At 38.1% G+C, this 22,225-nt stretch overlaps 5 protein-coding genes across 5 annotated transcripts; 2 read left to right on the top strand and 3 right to left on the bottom strand.

The window, feature by feature from the left end:
• Nucleotides 1–102: 102 nt before the first annotated feature.
• Nucleotides 103–1,438, bottom strand: L201_005398 (lipoyl(octanoyl) transferase; the record flags this gene model as incomplete). Its single annotated transcript, XM_066221129.1, has 4 exons — nt 103–492; nt 621–755; nt 854–1,041; nt 1,183–1,438. The coding sequence occupies 4 exons, from the start codon at nt 1,436–1,438 to the stop codon at nt 103–105; spliced, it is 969 nt and encodes a 322-aa protein (XP_066077226.1).
• Nucleotides 1,439–1,962: 524 nt separating this feature from the next.
• On the bottom strand, nt 1,963–6,065 carry L201_005397 (uncharacterized protein; the record flags this gene model as incomplete). The annotated part of the gene is made up of 4 exons (XM_066221128.1): nt 1,963–2,258; nt 2,325–3,527; nt 3,587–5,648; nt 5,745–6,065. 4 exons carry the CDS (start codon nt 6,063–6,065, stop codon nt 1,963–1,965), a joined length of 3,882 nt encoding a protein of 1,293 aa, XP_066077225.1.
• Nucleotides 6,066–7,023: 958 nt separating this feature from the next.
• Nucleotides 7,024–9,618, top strand: L201_005396 (uncharacterized protein; the record flags this gene model as incomplete). The annotated part of the gene is made up of 9 exons (XM_066221127.1): nt 7,024–7,036; nt 7,086–7,571; nt 7,652–7,763; nt 7,849–7,966; nt 8,020–8,250; nt 8,316–9,077; nt 9,162–9,324; nt 9,397–9,464; nt 9,538–9,618. 9 exons carry the CDS (start codon nt 7,024–7,026, stop codon nt 9,616–9,618), a joined length of 2,034 nt encoding a protein of 677 aa, XP_066077224.1.
• A 967-nt stretch (nt 9,619–10,585) lies between these two features.
• Nucleotides 10,586–15,173, bottom strand: L201_005395 (uncharacterized protein; the record flags this gene model as incomplete). Its single annotated transcript, XM_066221126.1, has 3 exons — nt 10,586–12,269; nt 12,332–13,059; nt 13,122–15,173. The coding sequence occupies 3 exons, from the start codon at nt 15,171–15,173 to the stop codon at nt 10,586–10,588; spliced, it is 4,464 nt and encodes a 1,487-aa protein (XP_066077223.1).
• A 2,697-nt stretch (nt 15,174–17,870) lies between these two features.
• L201_005394 (uncharacterized protein) lies at nt 17,871–22,065 on the top strand (the record flags this gene model as incomplete). The annotated part of the gene is made up of 5 exons (XM_066221125.1): nt 17,871–18,456; nt 18,542–18,643; nt 18,715–18,866; nt 18,958–19,119; nt 19,177–22,065. The coding sequence occupies 5 exons, from the start codon at nt 17,871–17,873 to the stop codon at nt 22,063–22,065; spliced, it is 3,891 nt and encodes a 1,296-aa protein (XP_066077222.1).
• Between the last annotated feature and the right edge of the window lie 160 nt (nt 22,066–22,225).

Raw genomic sequence — 22,225 nt, 5'->3', positions numbered from 1 at the left:
TGACCGTATCATACATACAATTTACATGTACAATTCACGAAAGTCCCTTCTCATTTCCCTTTTCAGTGTCAGCAGCACGAGCCCATCCTTCACTATAGACATTTATCCTTTCCTCGATAAATCCGGTTCATCAGGCCATCCATTTGATTTCTGATTTTGAGCTTTAGCTTCTACTTCAGCTCTTTGAACTAATTCATTAATCTGTTTAATTTCGGTTTTATCTTCGATCTCGGAAGAAAGAGGTATTATATCTCTTGAAAACAATTCACCAAATTTAGGTATCAAATCTTTAGCAACTTTTTCAACTGTTAAAGATCCTTTTTGATTATTTAATTGGTAACGTTTTAATAGTTGAATTAATGAAATAGCTTTCACATCATTCAAACCGCATGCCATTACTAGATCGAACCATTTTATAGGTTTCTCATTGATATTCATTGCGAATCCATGTGATGTTATTCGGTGTGACAAATGTATACCTATTGATGCGAACTAATTAAAGTATAATGTATTCAAAAAAATCAATATAAAAAGATCAGCAAAAGATCTCAGATCAAATCAAGAATGCTTAAAGAGCAATATCATATTTATATTATGATATATCATATATCTGGACATACCTTTTCATTAGGTGAAGCAAAACAACCAACATGACCATCTGGATGAGGAGCTAAAACGTTTTTAATACCTAAATCATCTCTCGCATATTCAGCTAACATAGCTTGAAGGTATTCTACATAACATCTCGTTGAGGTCTAATATGAAGATATCATTACGATAAAGCACAAGATTAGACGATCAGATCGATTGACTAAGATGTATATCACAGTGGAGAGATAATGACGTGACTCACCTCCATAACATTTAAATCTAAAATTGGATAACCAACTAATTGACCCGGACCATGATATGTAACTTGACCACCTCTTTTAGTTATATAAAAATCTGCACCAACATTTTGTACTTTTTTCTCTTCTGGATGTAATTCATTTGGGTTTGGTGAATTATCTCTTCTTCCAGTCGTATATGTTGGTGTATGTTCTATATGAATATACGAAAAATATGGACACAAGAAAGATTGTCAATTACAATTCCGACAAGAACAGTTAGTTGATTAAATTCAATCAAGTGATATAATGTTTCAAGGCAGAATTATTTATCATTCATCATTCAATTACTTACCAAGCATTAAAACTACATCACCTTCTCCTCTACTTCCCACTGGATCGTCTTTCTTAGCTTTCAATCTAACGTTTATGATATCATTCTGTAATTTTAATCCGACTGGATAAGGTAATGGTTCTTTAAAAATATGGTATTTCAATGGTGGTAATGATGACGATGCTGATGAATTAGTGGTTGAACAAGTTGCTGAACTTAATGATACTTGACGTTTTGACGTCTGTTGTATGAGTCTTGTTATTGAACGAGATACCATTTTATCCAAGCTTGCTGTCTTTTATCTGTATAAAATTCAGAGATGATTAAGCACTGAAACAATTCCAGTTAATCATGTATTGCAGACAGCTGAAGTACTGGTCAAGTACAGTGGAGGTGATTCAACAGTCGGACCAATAAATTTAGCCGTAAAACGGCAAAATGATCTAAAACAGGAGGATTTCCAATATTCTTGCGTCCTTCCCTATCGAGAATGATCGCAAACGAGATTCAGTAAAGATGGTCAAAAGTGTCTAGATCTCTGAGGTATAGGACCAGGTTTCGTACATGTTCTCATAAGTGCATGATGTTTCATTCTTTGTACTTCTTTTATCCATCTTTATACACAGTGTATTTTACTTTATAACGCAAGTCAGTTAAACTCTTGATTTTTATCTATTTTACTCTATAAGCTACAATGATATATCTTGATACATTTTTCTCTTTTTCTTCTATTCCTTCTTTTGGGTTTTGTTACTAACAAGTCGCTTTCCTATACAGCCGTAACCACACAAAACTCTTCCATTACACCTTTAACACATTTTGCAACCATTCAGGAGATTCCTCGACTAAAGCTTTATCTCTTTTACTGTTCAAGATATTTTTGATTATTCCATTATTCCATATATCTTCAAGTTCCCATCTTTCCGAAGGATCAGATTTCATCAAACCTTTTATAACATCCAATAGATCTTTTGATAATATTGGTAATGATTCAGTTTCAGGTGAGGTAAGATTAAAAGTGGAAGTATTTCTTAAACGATAATGTTCAGTTAAATCTGAAAAATCGTCATTACGAAGTTTGATCCAGCCATCACCATCTATTTGCGAACAGAAACTCGTCAGTCAGTCGCATGATAACAGAAAGGTATTGTTGAATAACTCACTACTTGGTAAAACAATATTAACAGCTGATTCTAGAATTACCATACCTAAACTAAAAATATCTGCACCTTTACCGAGAGAATTTTCACCTTGACCTTGATTATCATTCAAAGCTTCAGGTGATAAGTATTCTCTATCACCTTCAAATTCTCTATCAATTATTGGACTAGGTATAATATCTATTTTACTGTTTGTAACATTGCCTTTCTCAGCTGGCGTATTTGAAGAAGTTGAATCTTGACTATGGTCTTGAGCTGGATTTTCGTTAGAAGAAGCAATTGCATTCCAAATGAAACCCCCTTGATCATCTCTTTCAGGTAAAGCAGGTGACAAACCAGGTAATATAGTACCTTTTGAATCTGATGAACAAATTGAAGCCATACCTAAATCAGCTATAACCAATGATCCATCACGGTTAATTAGAATGTTTGAAGGTTTTAAATCTAAATGTAAAAAATTATTCTTATGTATATGTTGTAAACCATTCGATAACTCAATCAAAGCTTTCCATACTCTTTCTTCACCTAATCCACCAAAATCACCTAATAAACTTAAAAATGTTGATAAGTCTCCACATTCACTTAAATTTGTCCTGATGTATAATCTTGAATGACTTTCCCATGAATCAATATACTCTATAACGTTTTCATGTGGGTGCATTGATAATTGTCTGAGGATCGAAACTTCTTCCAATTGTCTTAACCGATTTTTAGCTCCAGTATATGGTTTTCCAGCTTTTACTGCATACAATTTACCACTTGACTTCTCACACACTTTCAGTACTTGTGAGAAGGCTCCACTACCTAATGTCTGAATTACAGTAAAATCCTTTTCAAGACGAGTTGCAACGCCTTTTCGAGTAGGTTTACTAAGTCCGTTAAATATATTGATGGACGGGATTTGACCATGTTCAGGTGTTTCAGGTAAAGTTCGCATGGAAGAAGAAGCTTTGTAGCTTGCCGCTAACATTGGATTAGAAGCTCTAGCTAATGGACCTCTCTCCGCCGCATGCGAATCAGAGATTTGCCTAACTCGAGCTGGCATATTTCGGTATTTCTCAATGGATGATGGCTCGATGGCATCTGAATGAGCGTATTCACTCGAACGAGGTGGTGTGGAAAGCATAGCACTAGAAGATGCGAAGGGGTATAATGGATGAGGTCCAGTAGGAGAGGGTGTAGTAATACCCAGACCAATAGGCGTAACTGCAGGAGGAGCTGTGTCAATAAGGAAACGACTACGCATGATGATGATATCAACTCACGTTGTAATCCTGGCTTAGTTGGCGTAGCAGGACTTGCATTACCTTTGGCTGATCGATTACTATCTGATCTCATCATATCGATACTTCCTATTGAACCACTAGCAGTGAACATTTGACTACCTTTTCTTCTCAATCCTCTTGTTTTCTGCGCAGCTTGAATGTATGCGGCATTACTACTGTTGGTATTTACGGTACTGCCAGAAGTACTGGTCGAAGTTGAGGTAGCACTGGCACTGCTATATGTAGTGCTTAACGTGGGTCGAATACGATTGAATGGTTTCATAGGTGAAATTGGACTTGGAGGTTCTACATTCCTTGACATACCATGTTGCATAGCTGCTTGTTCTCGTTTGACTTCTCCAACTGGTTCACTATCAATTCCACCAAATTTAGGAATTTCTACACCTTGGATCCCAGACTTCTTTTTAACTAATCCTGTAGAAGCGAATGCCGCTGGAGACGGTTTCACATCACCGAAGAGTATATGCGTGGGAGTATGGAACGCTGCATCAGCCGAAAGGAGGGAAGAATAAGTATACGGACTGTTGTGTGCAGGTGCTGTAATGCCCCTTCTTAGAAGAGGTCTAGCTTTAGCAGGTCGGGATCCACTCATATTGGTGGGAGGCGTTCCGGAGAAAGAAGGGGGGATATGACCAGTGATCGACTTTCTTCTGGCTAGGAAAGCAGATTTGCTGGGTGGTTTAGACAATGACGCATCTGAAGATGGTGAAGTCGGCATAGAGGGATGGACGAAAAGGCTTGTTGATCCTCTACTAGATAAAGGTCTTGAAGGTGAAATTTCAATATCACCACTTGAATCGCTTGACAGGGATCTCGCAAGATCAACACTTTTCTCGACACTTCCACGAAGAACAGAACCTAGAGGGCCTCTTCGTATACCTAGTCCTATGCCAACACCAAGCGATGGCTCGTGGTCTCCTCCTTCCATTGGATTCAACGAAGAGGTGTTGGATCTATTTCTACTCCAAAAACCCCTACCCTTACTACCTGAAGAGCTTCTAAGAGATGATCCGTCTTCTGTATCGGTGAGGATATCCTCGTCTTCAGCATTTTCCAGAACTGGGGATCTTCTACGAAGGGATTGAAGGGAGACTTTCTTTTTTACGGATAAGAGTCGGGGCAAAAAGCCGGACAAAGGGGATCTACCTGTTCTATCTGGCGAAGCTGCAACTTTGTTCTCGTTTATTGGGTTTGAAGAAGGTGTCTTGGATATTGCGAAGCTTTGTAATAACTGTCCACCGGAAGAGCGTGGTAATGAAGGTTTTGATTTCGATTGATCGGATCTATTTTGCTTTTCATTGGTGGCATTGATGGTTTTTTTAAACATCTGTAACGGTAAGCAGTCATCTGGCTTGACGAATAGTTGTCGACTTGGAGTTGAAGATTCCTCTTCCTCTTCTTCTAAACGTTGTGAATCTTCGTCCCATACAGTGATGATGTTAGGTCGAGAGTGATGCTCAATCGAATTTCTAGCCAGAGAAAGTAATGAGGCTGTACTTGCGCCACTGCCACTTAATTCGTCCATCGATGAGGTTGAGCCATTTGTGCCTCTTCTCAGTCGGCCTGAAGGAGGTTTAGGTAGGCCGTCTATCATTGACTTTCGATTTTCTTTGGACTTCCTGCGAGGAGGTCGGGGCATCCCGTCTTCATTACCAAGCCATTCCAATCCCGGTTCATCAAAAGATTCTCTTCCTACTCCAATCTTTTCAGTCATAGTGATTCTCGTGGCATTCTGAGATGGCGAAGCATTCTGATATACGTATCCTCCCCTTGCATTCCCTGTCGAGAATGGACTACCTAGGAAGGAAGATGTATGCGGTAAAGGCGCAGTAGACGGATAAGTGTGATCTCTTGGTAAAGCTGCTCCAAATGGTGTGTTGGAAGTTCCAATATGGCTTCTTGATCGGGGTGTTTGCGAACGTTGAGCGGGTGAGGTGAAAAATGGTTGAGTGCTGATAGGTGGAGTGAGAGAGTTGTTGGCTTGACACATCTCGGGAGGGGAGGAGTGAGAAAGGGAGAAATGGGATAATTCCTGTGACAGCTATTGATCGGGAAGAAAAGCGTTAGTAGTGCTTCGAACTCATTTGGTCGGATGTTTGGCAGCTTCTACTCTACAAGGAGTGCTATGGTGACTTACCAAAGGAACCGACATTTCCCGCCTTCTACCACTATCAGCCCTCCAAGTTTGTGGAGAAGGTTCTACTAATCTCCTAGCTACAGTAGTTCTTGGCTTCGTCCTTGATGGTCCAGGTTGATTACTTGAGCCTGATGAGATAGTTTGATGATGAAATGTTGGTGATTGAGGTGACGGTGTTGCTTTTGCTCGTTTGTAAGATCGAGGAAGAGATGAAGTGGATGGACGAGATGTATGATATGATGTTGTAATTGGATGTTGAGGAGATGGCGTATGTGAAGTCGATCCCATGGCCATTGTGGATGACATAGGTGTAGCCAACATTGTTTTTAGGCTGAATGAGGTTCTGGAAGCAGTTTACAGTGAGCCCAGAACCAGAATGTTCTGCAGAAAGTACTCTGAATACAAGCTGTCTGGAAGTTGATGCCGATTTACAGGAATGAAAGAAGGTTTATTTGTTTCTTGATTATTGAAAACCTCTCAGCCCATATCCTATCAGTGGATACTGTTTTACTTGATTAATGGGGATGATATTTTGAATAGAGAATTTTGATGTCAAATATGATTTGAAGAAGTGATCAAATCAATGGTTCAACATTAATGTTGATATCGATGATGCTTATGCCAAAATGTAGAGAGATGTACAGATGTACGCGTGTTTACTCTACTTTATTAATCTGACATGCTTATTTTTGTTTTGATTTTTGACTTTTTGACTTTTCTGAATGAGAATTTTGAATGTAAACAAACCAGCTGACGGTGTTTTCCCTGATCCTATGGTGCGTGCCTGAGCAGATGCAAAAGGATGACGGTGCTCAGGGTAAAACAAAACACACACACAGACAGATGAGAAAAATCAAAAAAAGAAATCACACGGGTCGAGATCGCGAGTTTAGCTTTGGCATTATGCGAGCCTAAAAAGCTATTCTCACTTGGCTGGTTTCCTATCACGCGCCTGTTGGAAATGCAGACGCTGGAAGCCTAAATCGAATGTTATTTTGATTTCTGATTAAACATCAACATGAGGGAGTTTAGAAGTGGTTCAACCTTAATTTTAAGTCCAGATATACGCTTGTTCAGCATTGTAGAGACTCGAAATTCCAGTAGACCAGTGAGTATATCGCAGCTCATTACACCATCAATAGACGTTATCTTGCCTCTTTGTAACCGTTTTCACGGATTTTGCGAAAAGAAAGTGGTATATAGACGATTGAACATCCGTTGATGGCAAATTTGATCTTTCGTTCATCAATCACATAGATTAGCTATACATCAGCCCAAAATGCCTCCTAGAAGTGAGTCTAACTCTATCAGCTGTTGCCAATTTGCTGACAACACATTCAGAATCCGCAACTCCTGCATCATCAGCAAAACCAGCTTCGAAAGCAGCAAAGCCTGCATCGAAAGCAGCTGCCAAACCCGCCTCAAAGGCTGCTACTAAACCTGTATCTTCTGCTAAACCAACTTCACATAGAGGTGCCGCATCAAAAGCTGAAGAACCTACACCAGCGGATATTCCAGATACGATAGCTGAAGATGGTGATGCAGATACAAAGGCTATACCTAATGGTAAAGCCACAGAAAAAGAAGAAGAGAAAGAAGAGCCAACAAAAGTAGAAGTAGAAAAACAAGAAGAGAAAGTAAAAGAGAAAAAAGAAGAAGTCAAAAAGCCAATTTCGAGAACTAGAAAAGCTACTTCACCTCCTCCTACAGATAATGGACCTATAGCTAAAAAAGGTAGAGTAGGTCAACTTGTTGATGAAGTTAAAAGAGGTAGAAGAAGGTCAAGTTTAGGTTTTACTTTCAAAAATGAGTTACCACAAATTCCTGGTGAGATGCTATCCCTGCTGCTAATCGATTCAGTTGATTGACAATCGACATGAGCTGATTCGATAATGCTTTTGCAATAGCCCCTGCATCACCACATAATGCACTTTTCATTTGGGGTACAGGTGATATGGGTCAATTCGGTTTAGGTCCAGATGAATTAGATGAAATTCCAAGACCTAAATTACACTCATGGTAAGTTTCACACAGATACAAGTATACGGGAACCCTCCCACTCAGGTAGTCACAATATCTCTGCTGACTGATTTTTGCCAATCAGGTTTGAAGAGGAAATTGAAGATGGCAAACTAAGTCGAGATGGTAAAGAAGGAAATGGCGGTTTGGAATCAGTCGCATGTGGTGGTATGCACACTTTAGCTATTGATGAAGCTGGTAGAGTGAGTATCGAACCTCTTCGGGAATCATACGCCATACTGATGATTCTCGTTAGGTCCGATCATGGGGTATCAATGATAATGCTGCTCTTGGTCGACAGACTACCAACGTCGCTGATCCTAATAACCCAGACTCCATGATTCCTAACGAGGATCTTGAGACTGTTCCTCTTGTCGTCGAGAGTCTCGAAAAGGAAGGTTTCAGAGCTGTCAAAGTTGCGGCTGGTGATAGTGTCAGTGTAGCCATTTCTGATCAAGGTGAACTTAGAGCTTGGGGTAGTTTTAGAGTAAGTACGGCATCTTGTATGAAGTATGAATACTAGCTTTGGTAATTGCTAATAACCCTTTGTAGTCAAATGAAGGTGTATTAGGATTCGATGGAGTACCAGGACATCCAACATTCCAATTCACCCCAATATCTTTACCCACATTCTCTAAAATCAAGATATCAGATGTATCATGTGGTACCGATCATGTTTTAGCTTTAACTACAACAGGACATGTATATGTATGGGGTAATGGACAACAAAATCAACTAGGTAGAAGAGTCATTGAAAGAAGAATCAAAAATTCTTTAGAGCCTGTTAGATTAGGACTAAGAAATATAGTTTTAGTCGCTGCTGGAAGTTTCCATTCATTTGCTGTAGATCTTAATGGTATAGTTTGGGCATGGGGATTAAATACATTCCATCAATGTGGTTTAGATGAAGATAATAAATATTCTAAAGAAGAAATGATTATTCAACCACAACAAGTTGATTTTTTAAATCCTGAAAATCATAATGGATCAAAAGTGATTCAAATTTCAGGTGGTGAACATCATTCATTATTTTTATTTGATAATGGTCAAGTTTATGGTGTAGGTAGATCAGATGCAAATGAATTAGGTTTATCAGAAGATCATCCTGCATTTGAAGGTATAAAAGAAAGAAGACAAATAACTCAAGAAGAAAGAGAAGATAAAGTTTCGCAAAAACAAAAAGCTTTAGATAAAATTTTACAATCAACTAAAACTATAGATGAATCACAAAAAGAAAAAGCTGAAATGGAATTATCAGAAGCTCAAGCAGCTTTAAAAGTTCCAATGGGTGAATACGTTCCTGAACCTGTTAGAGTAAGTTCAGATAATATCGCTCGGGTTTCACCATCATTTCGTATGATGCTAAATTGATTTTCCGATTGCGTTCTCGTTTCACAGATCTGCTTCCCACCTATTCCAGAACAATACGAAGTTGTACCTCCATTCCCAGCATACAAAGATTCAAAACCATCAGATAATCCAATAGCCAATATCTCAGCTGGTACAAGACATAATTTAGCTATTTCAAAATCTGGTCATGTTTATTCATGGGGTTTAGGTAGTGAGTCATACTCTAAAAATCCATATATAATGTCTTTGATGGAAAAGCTAATCATCTAATGTTCTGCCACAGATCAAGCTCAATTAGGTTTAGGTGCTGATACAGAATCCGCTGAAGTACCTTCATTAGTACGAAGTAAGGTAAGCTACTGACCCTCCCTTTTCTGAAGTCAAGTAATGGATTTCAGCTTATATGAATATTCGTTTGTATTAGCTACTTCGACCATATTCAGCTAAAGTAGCATCAGCAGGTGGTCAACATTGTGTTTTGTTAGCTACAAAGAAGGATGAATAGAGCAGTACTAGCCAAAAAAATCTCACGCCTAGGATATCTATGTAGAATATGCCAAATAATTCATCATGACATGATAAAGCTAGTTTTCAAGAGATTTTGAATCTCTCGTGATAACCCATATCATGAAGTCGGGATTATTGGTATTTATTGAAAGGCGATAAGATTGTAGATGATGAAGGGGATTTTCAGATTTAAGGATGTAGCGTTTTTGGTTGTTTATATAATATCTTTCATACATAATTTATTTGTTACCCTTTCATGAAAATCGTAAAGGAATGCAGATGAAGCCATAAAAATCCTTCTTTGCGATAAGCATGGTAACAAGGTATCCACAATCGATTTATTCATCATTGTTTATACCAAGTTTTGACTGATTCGAAATGAAAATGGAGTCGTGTTTAAGGTAATTTTGATTATACTCTCCACTAATATTATTATAAGGATCCCCTTGAACCAGAATTGATCAAATCGATTCTACATCCTCTGCTGCAGAAGAGATGGTCAATAGAATAGGAAAAAAAGAGAATCCTTTTCTAGAAGAGAAATGGAAGAAGATAGGGGACCATGCCATTCAGGAATAACGTGTAGAGCAGTTGTGATGTAACAGAAGACAGGACACAGTCATTGCATTCTTGTATATGGTACATGTATAAGGGAACGTCAATTAACACATTGAATATGCGCTTGTGTTACTGATTTGTATTAGGTACTTAATTCATATGTCCATTAATTCATAAATAATTCGTACAATACATCATTTTCTGGGATATTTATGCTGCTTCATAGTAAAAGAAGAAAGCAAGATAAAATAGTATATATGGATGTATATGATATAATTGATCAAGATATTGGCTAAATCAAAATAAAAGATTTATAGAAATTTAGGTCATCTAGGGGGATTTTTTTCAACTTGATCGAGTGGATATAAAAAATCACTAAAGATTGGCATACTGTAACTTTCAAAGTTTCAAGCAATTCTACCAGCTTTACTAACACCGAAAAAACCTTTAAAACCTTTTTTCTTTTTATTTTCTTCTTTTGTATATCCACTTTGATCTGGTATACCCATACCCATATTCATGTTCATGTTCATATCATTCATTATAGGAGGTTGACTATACATTGTTTTTACGATTCTTTCATTTGTATTACCCAATTTAGCTCTTGGTGAAGGTTGATCAAATGATGCTCTACCATTAGCTATTGCTCTAGCATGTAAGGAATCATATTGCTGTTGATTATTTGGTTGACGATTATATGCCTGTTGCTGATGAATATTATGTGTATTAACGTTCAATTTGGGAGGTGGAGGTTGAGGATAACTATTAAATTGAATTTGATTTCTTGGACTAGATTGATATCTAATTGAATTTGGTGATCCAGCGACAGGTGTAGAAAAATCTATCATACCCTTTTGTAGATATTTCGGATCTTGTACTGTACCGGTTAAATTGAATTCTTGATCTGATGGAGGAGGAAAAGCAGCTGAAAACGAATCTGGAGAAGCGTTAATTACTTGTTCTTGTCCTGGTGGAGGTAAAGGTGGTAAATTTTTGAATCTATTAGGTGATAATTGACCAGATGACGATCTGACTACAGGACCTGTATTGGGTTTGTTGTTGGTAGAATCAATATTGCTGTTATTGGGTAATATAGTCTGTTGTTGTTGGTTAAAGAATGATGAGGGATTGTAGATTGCTGGAGGTGGGGTTTCTATTGCCATTGTACCACTTGAATTGGATAAACTTGATGTAGTTTTATTATGAGGTCTAAAGTTTGCGTTGGGATTCTGGTAATTATTGTTATTGGGTCTATATATACTAGAAGGTTCATCATATATTGTTGTAGAATTTTCAGGTGAAGAATAAATTCCACCTCCTGCTTTGCTACCAGGATTCGAAAGCATTTCCATACCTGAATTTCTCCTATCATTCTGATCCATATACTGTTGTTGACCCAATTCATTAATACCAACACTTCGTCTTCTACTATTTGATGCATAACTTCCTCTATTACCTGGACCGGAAGTAGCGAATTTTGAGGAGGTTGGACTTGCGGATAAACTGCCTCCAGATGATGAAGCTGGACCGTTGATACCATTCATCGGTGCTGAAACTGATCTCGTATTATTGTATGGTAATGAACCTGAATATCTTCTATCTTGAATTGACTCTTGTCCGTCAGTAAGCATTGATGATGAGGAACCACTTCGATTTCTGTTATGATGTTTCCGACTTCCGACTAAATAAGAAAGTGGTGGAGGTGGAGCTAAAGGCGTATCAGGTTGGGAGTGAGATTGATTGTTCTGGTATTGTTCATTCCTATATTCATCTTCAGGCCGAGCTAGAAGATCAGACTTCGATTTCGTTCGTCCACCTTTTGGTTTCATTTTCTTGAAGAATCCCTTGATCCCTTTCTTTTTAGGCTTATCTTCTTCCTCATTCCCATCATCATCCAATTTCATTTGGGATAGCCGCGATTGGCTGATAGCCCTAGACATTCTTGGCATAGCTACATTGTCTTCGGAATCGTATCTTGAGTCTCGGCTGAAGAATGAAGGTCGGGTGGGTGATGCCATTGATACAGCTCGGGGGTATGGGTTGACGTTGTACGATGATGTTCGACTTCTTCGATCGGTATCCAATCCGAGACTAGGCGAGATTAAGGTCAACTTTCACGTCATGTCTGAATATATAAAGCGACATCAACTTACTGCATATCCATCATACTACCACTTCCATTTTGACTACCACCAAACAAGCTAGTAACACTACCACCGAATTTACCCCAAAGACTCTTCCTTCCACCATGTCCATCACTACCTGCAGAAGCTCCTGCTCCAGCTCTAACAGCAAAAGAGAATGGTCTTACGGCAGCACCGGACTCATCACCAGGTGACCAAAGTTCTTCGTTGCTCTCTTCATATGCACCATTGACAGGAGGACCATGTTCAAGTAGACCAGGTGAAGATCCTTGTTTGTTGTGTCGACCTCTGGCACTTGCTGATGCGGGTGAAGCATATAAAGGAGTCCGAGCTCCTCCAGGAGAAGGCTCTCTATCAGGAAGGAAATGAGTGAGGGGTCTTGGTAATGGTGCGGACTTGGGAGGATTCGCTAAACCAGTCAAATTAGCAGGAGATGAAGGGCTTGGTCGAACAACTGAAAGTGTAGGTGTTCCACGCGCAGGCGTATTGATACCTCTCATCGAATCATTGATCTCTCTTCCATACTGTTTGTCCCATGCTAAAACGCTAGGTTGAGCTCCTCTAGGAATAGATTGACCTTCGTGACTAGATACAGTAGACGATGAGGCAACAATGTCATCAGGAAAGGGGAATCGTCCAAGTCGTTGAGCTTCAGCTCTAACTTCTTGAACAAGGTGCCATTGTTGACGAAGGTATGTTTGAAGGGTTTGATATCGATGAGCAGAAGCGGAAGGGAACTGCGAATAACGATCACACCCGATCAGACATTAATTCAGATCCGTGACGCGTATGAACTCACTTTGGTCATGACAGCTTTTATCCCTTCTTCAGTCAATTTACCACCTTTGGTTCCTCTAAAACCTCTTGGGAAACCTTCACCAGCATCTCCTTCTTCCCATTTATGACCTCTCCAACCGACTTCTCTCGCAATCCTCCAATCCGCTTCTCTTTTCTTCGATTTTATAATTGAAGTTCTCTTTTTTCTTGTGTCCAAATTTCTTCTTATCTGAGCATCTTCAGCTGAATTACCAGTTGAACGTAAACTAAAGCTTGTTGAATCGGATTCTTCACTTGATTGATCTGCTGCTTTGCTCAATTCGTGATAAATTGATGTATGATCATCTAAATTACCAATTGTTTTAAGTATGTAATCTTCTTTTTCCGCCAAATCTCTCCAATCTCCATCACTTGACCTTTCCCAAACCCCTTCACCTTGTACACATACATCTGCTAAATCCCTATCACGCATCATACATTCTAAGCAAATCTCTTCTTGCGGTTTACCACTAGGCCCTCTAATGGGCTGACCACTAGGAACTTGATTACTGGGTCTTCCTAAACCCAATCCACTAGGTCCAGCTGGTGCTTGTCTGGTGAAAGCTCCTCCATATGGTCCCGCATCCGCTAAACCCGCTACAACAGGTAAAGAAGATGCTGATTTATTAGCCTGATGCTTTTGATACACAGTTGGTTTCCCTGCTGATGACTCGGCTGGCAAAGCTGGAAATTTCGCGGTTACAGGTGATCGAGCTATGTTCAATGGTGGCCAAGAGGATGAGGGTACAGGTGCTGTAGCTGGTAACGCAAGATTCGCTATGAATTTGGCGGGAGCGGCTGATGAGGGTGCGGTAGAATGCGGTGCGACAGCTGCATCTGTAGGAGCTGTAGTCTGGGCATGGGAGGTTGTGGGTATGTTCTCAGCGTGATTGAGATCAGCATTTGAAGGCTTCGACGAAGAAGTTATGTCTAGTCTAGGTGGACGAGGTAGAGATCTTCTGGTTGTCGGAGAAGTAGGAGAAGTATTCTTCAAATCTGCCGATGATCGTTTCTTTTCTAAGCGTCTGGGGGTTTCTAATACTGGATTCTGTTCAAGTGCTGGACTAGGTCGGGGTTGCGGCATAAGTATTGAACCTCTTTCAATAGGTGGTGATTTATTATCTTTAGTAGGCGATGAATCTCTTGGTGGCGTTAAATTACCAGTTATACCTGAAACTTTGACTGGTGAACCTAGATTCAAGTTGGAATTCTCTATGACTGTTCTCCTTCTAGCTATTCCAGGAGAATGCTTCAGTATTGGCGAAGGAAGTGGATTACCTTCCTGATCCGTTGGTGAAGGAGTGAGTGGTCCAGGAACATGTATAGTCAAAGAATGACCTAATGATCTACCTCTAGAAGGGACTATTGGTAACTCTCTACGACCTTCTCCTCCTCCAAGTTGCTGTTGCTGATGAGCAAGTGATGATGAGGAAGAAGAGGAAGATCTAGGCTGAAACATGGTTGATTGTATACCTTTTGAAGAATAGGAAGGGGAAGGTGGACCAATAGGTGATATAGGTGATATCGTGGGTAATGGAGGTAAAGCCATTGTTGGAGGTGGAAGTGGAGGCGGTATTGGACCTTTATGTAGTCTGTGAGAGGAAGACCTTGATGAATGGGAAGAAGAACGAGTTGGTTCGATACCAAGTTTATTTGAAGCTTCCCGATTCTGGTCTTCACCTCCAACTTGATTCCCCACACGACCTGAACTTGAAATGGGCTCTCCACTTATTTCTCCAAATTCGCGTCTTAACGGACTAGTTGCTGAAGCATTGCTGTGATGTGAGGAACCTGTAGGGGAGAACGATTGAGGTGAATTAGGTACAGATAGATTATCAAAGGATGCAAGGTGAAGTGAAGGGAAACGTAAAGTTGGTCGTCTTGCTACTGACGGTTCCTCTGCTGGATTACTTGAAAAATCAATAACAGTAGGTGGTGAAGGTAAGGGTCCAGGAGGTGAAGGAGGTTTAGTCGTAGACGATTCGTTATTTGTTTGATTCGTTGAAGAAATGGGTAATGAAACTGCAGTTGACATTATTGCTGTGTACAGTATATGATTGTATGTTATTTTTAAAATGGTTGATTTTGGAAGCGTGTCAGACAGATTCTCGATCAAAGACCGCTGATTTCTCTTTTTTTGTTTTGGAGTCAAAGGAAGGTCTAAAGGGTAATTTATTGAGCTAGTATCAGGATACAGTCTATTTGAGGGTGAAACTGGTTCAACAGGGACCTATGATCTTGTATACTACTGTATAACTACCTTGTTGGTTTGCATGTGATGGTTTATGCTTGTTCTCCGTGTCGATCAACTCGTGAAGGCGATACGATAAACATATACAAGGCGAATGCGGTAAAGTGAATGATTTTGACGTTTCAAAAGCGTTTCAGACTGACATGTTATGGTAATATGATGTTTTCGTATTGCAGCTGTTTGATTGTGTTTTTCGTCTAATTTGTCGTTATGCTTTCATGATACTGATATATGATTAGGCTGTTGTGAATTGTAGAAGAAGAGCCGTGAGTCGTACTTGTATGTGCTGCTTGTTTCAAACAAAATGCTGTATAATGCGCGGTTATTAAATGCGGGACGCGTTCGTCAGATGTAGCTGACTTGTATGAATCGACAATATGGTAGTGTAGAGTATAGATGATATAACAACAAAATTCAACATGGAGTTGAAGACCTGTACAATATGCTAGTATACATGCTATAGGATGATCTATAGTGCTATAGACATAGACTAACCGCCGCATGGACTAATACCATTGCTACTATGAAGAATATAATAGATCTTTTTACTTTTCTTTTCTGCACCTGCTGATGATAGTCACCTTGAACCTTTAATTTATACTTCGGATCCATTAATAATATACGAGTATTCCAATTTGAATGATTTATTACGGTATTCTTACAAGTCCGGCCCTGTTCCATCGTACTCAAAGTGTACAACTTATATGTCAAGGTATATAAATTATATAATTCCACCTCATCAAACGAAAAGCTTAAATCAGAGTGTGACCCTGACCATTCTTCTCGTAGGCTCGTCGAAGAAGTGTCTTGATTTTTGTCTTGTTAGGCTTGCAAAAAATGTTTCCCAATTACATCGGGATGATCGGGATGATGATCATCCTAAACGCTGTGAGCGTCATTTTAATGTTAATCTTATTTTGAGATTTGAGGATTTGAAGAGTAAGTTTGTACGCAGATATCGGTAACAAGGCACTGTTCCGATGCCGGATACCTGTTTTTTCCCTTTCTTCCCTTTGTTTACTCTTCTACTCTTTCACTTTGTACAAAATCTTATTTTTACTTGATCCGGTCGAACAAGTATGAATTCCATTTCAGCCATTTATCAAACAGTTCAAACTTTATTCGAATTTCGTTCAATCCATCATGTACATACTTAGGTTTAATCCTTTTTTGTTCTCCTTTAGCCACTCACAGAGATTAAAGGGTTGTATTGAAGAATCCAACAGAAAGAGTTATGTCTCGGATATACTGCAAAGACATTAAACTTTCTCTCTCTTTCTGCAACACCTCGCATCCAAGTGATCTTCTTACCTTGGTTCAATCGGTGGTCCCGGTAGATCAACCCCCAAGAATGGATTCCGCGTTCTTGGCGTCAACTTTACTGATATCTATTTAACAATTTTTCACATACTCTCACCTACGAGAAACGAAGAGGCGCCGTCCCGTGAGCCGTATAGGTCCGTCATAGTACGCAACTCAAGCCAAAAGGAACAGATAAAAGGAAAAGGAAAACAAAAGAATATGGATGGCGATCACTTCTTCTTCTTGGTACAGACTCGTATCAAAAGTAACTCGTAACTGTTGTTACCTTTGAGGTTACCCTGGATCATCATCATTATCATTGTTTTGTCATTAGGCAAAAAAACCATTGACTGCGGTATGTAGTGTAGTGTAAAACCTTTGACCTATAGACTTCAGGCTAAAGGTCAAACATGAAAATTAGAAAACCATTCATAACCGAACACTTTTACACTTTTACGTTGATTCATTCGGGTTTTATGCCTGTCTCTTAACAAGCTCATCATTAAAATAAACAGCAAGTTAGTCCGATTTATGTGGAAGCAAGTGCTGTAGCGGCAAAGTCGTAATCTTATACCCTAGGGTTCGGATGAACTGCGATTGAAGCAATGTGCCAAATAACGTAACTTAAAATAGCAAAACATGTAAGACATGTCCGTCCTATTGGGTCCGATGAATATGTGTTATAGAAATGATCAGCGTAACATGTACAGCTGCTATACAGTAGCAAATTGATACTGTAATGCTGCATTCTTGGCTATGAGATGATGTTATGATAATCTTGCAAAATGCGTTAACGAGAACGAAGATAGATTTTATGCTTTTCTAATTTTGTTTCTCTTTCTGACTCTTTTATTATTACACCCATACCTTATAATCAAGTCTTACACTCCATCATAATAGCTCATTCCTTCACACTCTCATTTCGTTATAACAAATCATATCTTTTTTGACACAACTTCGATACACATTTACTCTTGATCATATTGATCGTAGACTTAACTCTCAACAAAAACAAATACAGCAGACCTTACCTTTTAGATAATAATCGCTCATATGGAAATATAGTAGTATCTGTGTTTGTTTCATCGACCTCCCTTATATACATCTTGTTATCGCCTTTCCTCGATTTTATTATATATCCCATCTTAAACTTTTGATAAGTTTATTTGAATCATAAAAATGGGACTTTCACAACCTGTTGGATACCTTTATTGGTATACAACATCAATTATATTAGGTATTTTAACTATTATAAATTTTTCGACTAAAATTTATCATTATTTGACAAAACCCAAATCCTTACAAAATCTTACAACTACTACTACAACACCGATCGGTTTATTAACAAACGGCAACAATGAAAAGAATGTTAGTGGAAGTAATACGACTGGAACTGAAAGTAGTGAAACTCAAGTTGATGGACCATTGACATCACCTATGACTTCACCTAATGCATCTTCACATGTAGAAAAATCATCATTACAATCTGAAAAGAGACAATTATCTAAACTACCAAGAAAAGCTGAAGATTTGGAAAAACAAATCAAGCAAAGAAGATTAGGTAAAATAAATAGATTAATTAGATCCTCATCTGTCTTGATTGGAAAATATTTCTATTTATCTGGTATAACGATAAAATCTAGAAAATATAAATTATTTGGTTTAGGTAAAGTTAGAAAGTTCCATAAGAGAGTTTATGCGACTCCAGAATTGCTTTGGACTTGGGGTTATACTTTAGGTTTTTTGATTTTATGTTTCTATGGAAGTGAGTTCAACATCCCTATTTGTTTGGTTCCCATAAATGTTGTTATGCGGAATAGACCGAACATCATACTGATCTACTTTTATAGCCGGGTGGGATACTCTTACCTGGTGTAATCAAGCTGCTTGGTTAGCTGTTGCTCAAGTACCTCTTATCATCGCTTTAGCTGGAAAGAATAACTTGATTTCATGTATGTGATAGCAGCCTTGTATTTGTGAAACTACAAGTAACCCGTTTAGACTGACCATCCCGCACATATAGTTCTTACTGGTATTTCATACGATCGACTCAACTATATTCACCGAGCAGCTGCCAAATTATGTTTGTTGGGAGTATGGATACATGCAGGAGGACATTGGAGGATAACTCATGGATGGAACAAGGAGATTTGGGGTAAAACTATTTCTCATTGGGTTAGTTTGCTTTTCATTGTTTGGTAGACAGGTACAGGCACATTCGATCGACAAAATTGACTGATCAACCATTTGTGCCTTTCCTCTATAGGGATTCACCGGTACTTTCGCCATCACCTTGCTATCTGCCTTATCCATGCCATTCTTCAGAAGAAGAATGTTCGAATTCTTCCTCGTAGCTCATATTGCTTTGGTCGCCCTCATGTTGGCTGCTTTTGTCATGCATTGGAGAGCTATGGATGTATGGATATATGTGAGTGTGGCAGTCTAAGATCTCTTTTCCCTGTCACTGACTATGCGTCGTTCATAGCCTGGTGCCGGTCTATGGGCTGCAGATCGAATACTACGTTGCCTTCGATTGATTGTTTTAAACAAATTATGGTTAAGACCTTCAATATCAGCTAAAGATATACCATCAAAAGCTACGATATCTCTTTTAACACCATCAACATTATTATTAAGATTTGACACTCCATCTGAACACTTGAATTGGTCAGCCGGACATCACTTTTATGTTGTTATGCCTGGAATGTCTAGATTACCATGGGAAGCACACCCATTCACTGCAGCAACAATACCATTAAATCCTGGACATGGAACTGGAAGTGGTGAATTAGCATTTATAATCAGAGTTAGAGATGGATTTACAAAACAAATGAAAAATAAAATTGATAAAGTACGTAAAGAAAAAGGATTATCAATTGAAGATAAATTAGATGTAGAAGTTTCTGCTGCAGTTGAAGGACCCTATGGAGAAAAATCAGATTTATCAGGATATGAAGGAATTTTAATTTTTTCAGGTGGTTCAGGTATATCATTTGCAGTTTCAAATTTATTACAAATTTTAAAAGATATTAAAAAAGGTAAATCAAGAGTTAAATTTATTTCAATTATTTGGATGGTAAAATCTAGATTACATTTAGAATGGATTTCACCTTTATTAAAAAATCATGTAAATGATTTACCACCAGATTTATCAATAAATATACATGTTCATGTAACAAGACATTTATTACCTAAATTATCTATTGCACCAACAAATAATTTATTAAGTGACATGGAACCAGGTGATTTAGAAAGATATTTGAATGAAAAATCGAAACAACCAAAAAGAAGAAGATCAAGATTTATGTCTACGTTTTCTTGGGCTTCTTGGACAGGTGCATCAAATTTTGGTGGTGTAGGTGGTACACAAGCTGGAACGAGAAGAGGTTCAATGGCACCTTCAGATTATTCAAATACTATAATGTCAAGAAAATCTTCTATTGGTGGTCAATCTAATGGATCACAAGAATCTGAAGGTAAAAAAATAAATAGAGAACAACATCAACAAAGATTATTTGGTTCTTTCGCTTCTTCAAATTTAGGCGGTCCATCTACATCAGCAGCAGCAGCTGCTGCTAACAATCAAAATCAACAAAGAAGAAGAAGTAGTTTAGCTATAAGTGGAAGTGAATCTGAAGGTGAAAAGAGTTTAAGAAATAAATTTACAAAAAAATCAAAAACTAAAAGAAGACCTTCGATACCGACTTTTAATTGGACAGAAGGTTATGCAGACAATTCAATTTTCGGTGGTGGTAATAATGCACAATTAGTACAAGAGCTTGATCCTCACGATAAAGTAATTGAAGAAGCTAGAAAAGATAGTTTATTACCTTATTCAGTACCTGGATCTGGACCTCAAGAACTTGAAATTGTATTGAAAGAACCTACGCCGGTCGAGGGTGTTAGATCAACTGCATTCATGCCTGAACCATTATCTGTTGACCTTGAAAGTCCACCTTTACCTTCTACTACCATCAATCAACAACAGCGACAATCTATTTCGAATAGACGACCAAGTCAAAGACAACCATTAACGATAAATACTGATATTGGACCTGATGAAATTGATCCATTTGACTATAGACCACCTTCACCAACTACACCACCTGAAGTTGCCGAAGCAAGAAGAGATTCAAGATCATCTATACCATGGATGAGAGATAGAGAATCATTCTCAAGTTCATATATACCACAAATGAACACGCCACCACGTACAAGACAAATTTCAATTTCTGAAGATTTACCTTTACCTAGACAAAAAAGGATATCAATCTCTGAAGAATCACCTAATAGAGCGCTGAATAACTCTTCACCTAAAACATTACCTCAATCTAGATCAGGTTCCTTGTCTAATTCCTTACCTGGTACACCAATTAATTCATTCTACAACTTCAATAACGGAAGTCAGTCGGCCGATCAACCATCAAGAAAAAGATCAATACCTTTATTACAAACTATAACAAACAGACGTGAATCAGGTAGAAGAGATTCATTACCTTTACAAGCTGCTCAATCAATTTCACATCAATCATCACCTAGACCATCAATCCTAATGCCAACTCCAATATTACCTTCTACGCCACCTACAGCTATATTAAGATCATCAATGCCTAGTAGACCATCAATGTTAGAAACAGTACATTCATCTTCTCTATTGAATGGAAGTCAATTATTAGGCGGTGGAGGATCTTTATTAGCTGCACCTGAAATGTCAAGATCATCAACGGCTGGAAGTGGAGCATCAATGGCAACATTTGGAAGTGTATCGAGTCCTGGTGAATCAATTGTTAGTGGAACTGATAGTGGTAGACCTAATACACCTTTTAAAGAATTACATAGAGCAAGTGTATTTAGACAATTAAATAATCCTGAAGATATTTCAAGACCTGAAACTCCTTCCAAAGAATTTAAACAAATTTCAATGTTATCAAATACACCTGCAGAAGAATTAAAAGAACAAATTCAAAATATATCAACTATAAAAGATCCAAAAATAAGAAGAGATAGTGTAAATAATTTAATCGGTACAGTTGAATTAGAATTAAGAAAAAAATCTTCAGAAGGTTTAGAAGGTTTAGTTAGATGGCATGAAGGTAGAGCAAATATAAAAGAATCTATAAAAGAAATTATTGAATCTGTTAATTCTTATTGTTCATCTTCATCAAATACCTTAGATTCAAATAACAATAATGATAAAGAGGAAGATGGATTGGAAAATTTGATGGGTTCAGGTGGTAGAGTAAACGTTTCATGTTGTGGACCAATTTCTTTATTAGATGCTGTAAGAGATGGTGTAAAAGATGAAATGAATGCTGAAAAAGTTTTAAATGGTGGTGTTTTAGTAGAATTTCATGCTGAAACTTTTGGTTGGTAGTGAAGATTGGATGGATATAAATAGATGTTATGTTATGTACTGTATAATAAAGCTTTGCTTTTCTCTACGAAAATAGATCGATTTCTTTGGGTATATACTTTTTTTCTCTTTATCTGGACTTTTCATGCTTGGATTTTTGTCCTCTTTTCGTTACTTCGGT

The sequence above is a fragment of the Kwoniella dendrophila genome, chromosome 7, assembly GCF_036810415.1.
Source record: "Kwoniella dendrophila CBS 6074 chromosome 7, complete sequence".
Taxonomy (NCBI): domain Eukaryota; kingdom Fungi; phylum Basidiomycota; class Tremellomycetes; order Tremellales; family Cryptococcaceae; genus Kwoniella; species Kwoniella dendrophila.
The sequence above is the reverse complement of the archived record's forward strand: the minus strand, read 5'-3'. Positions and strand labels throughout refer to the sequence as shown.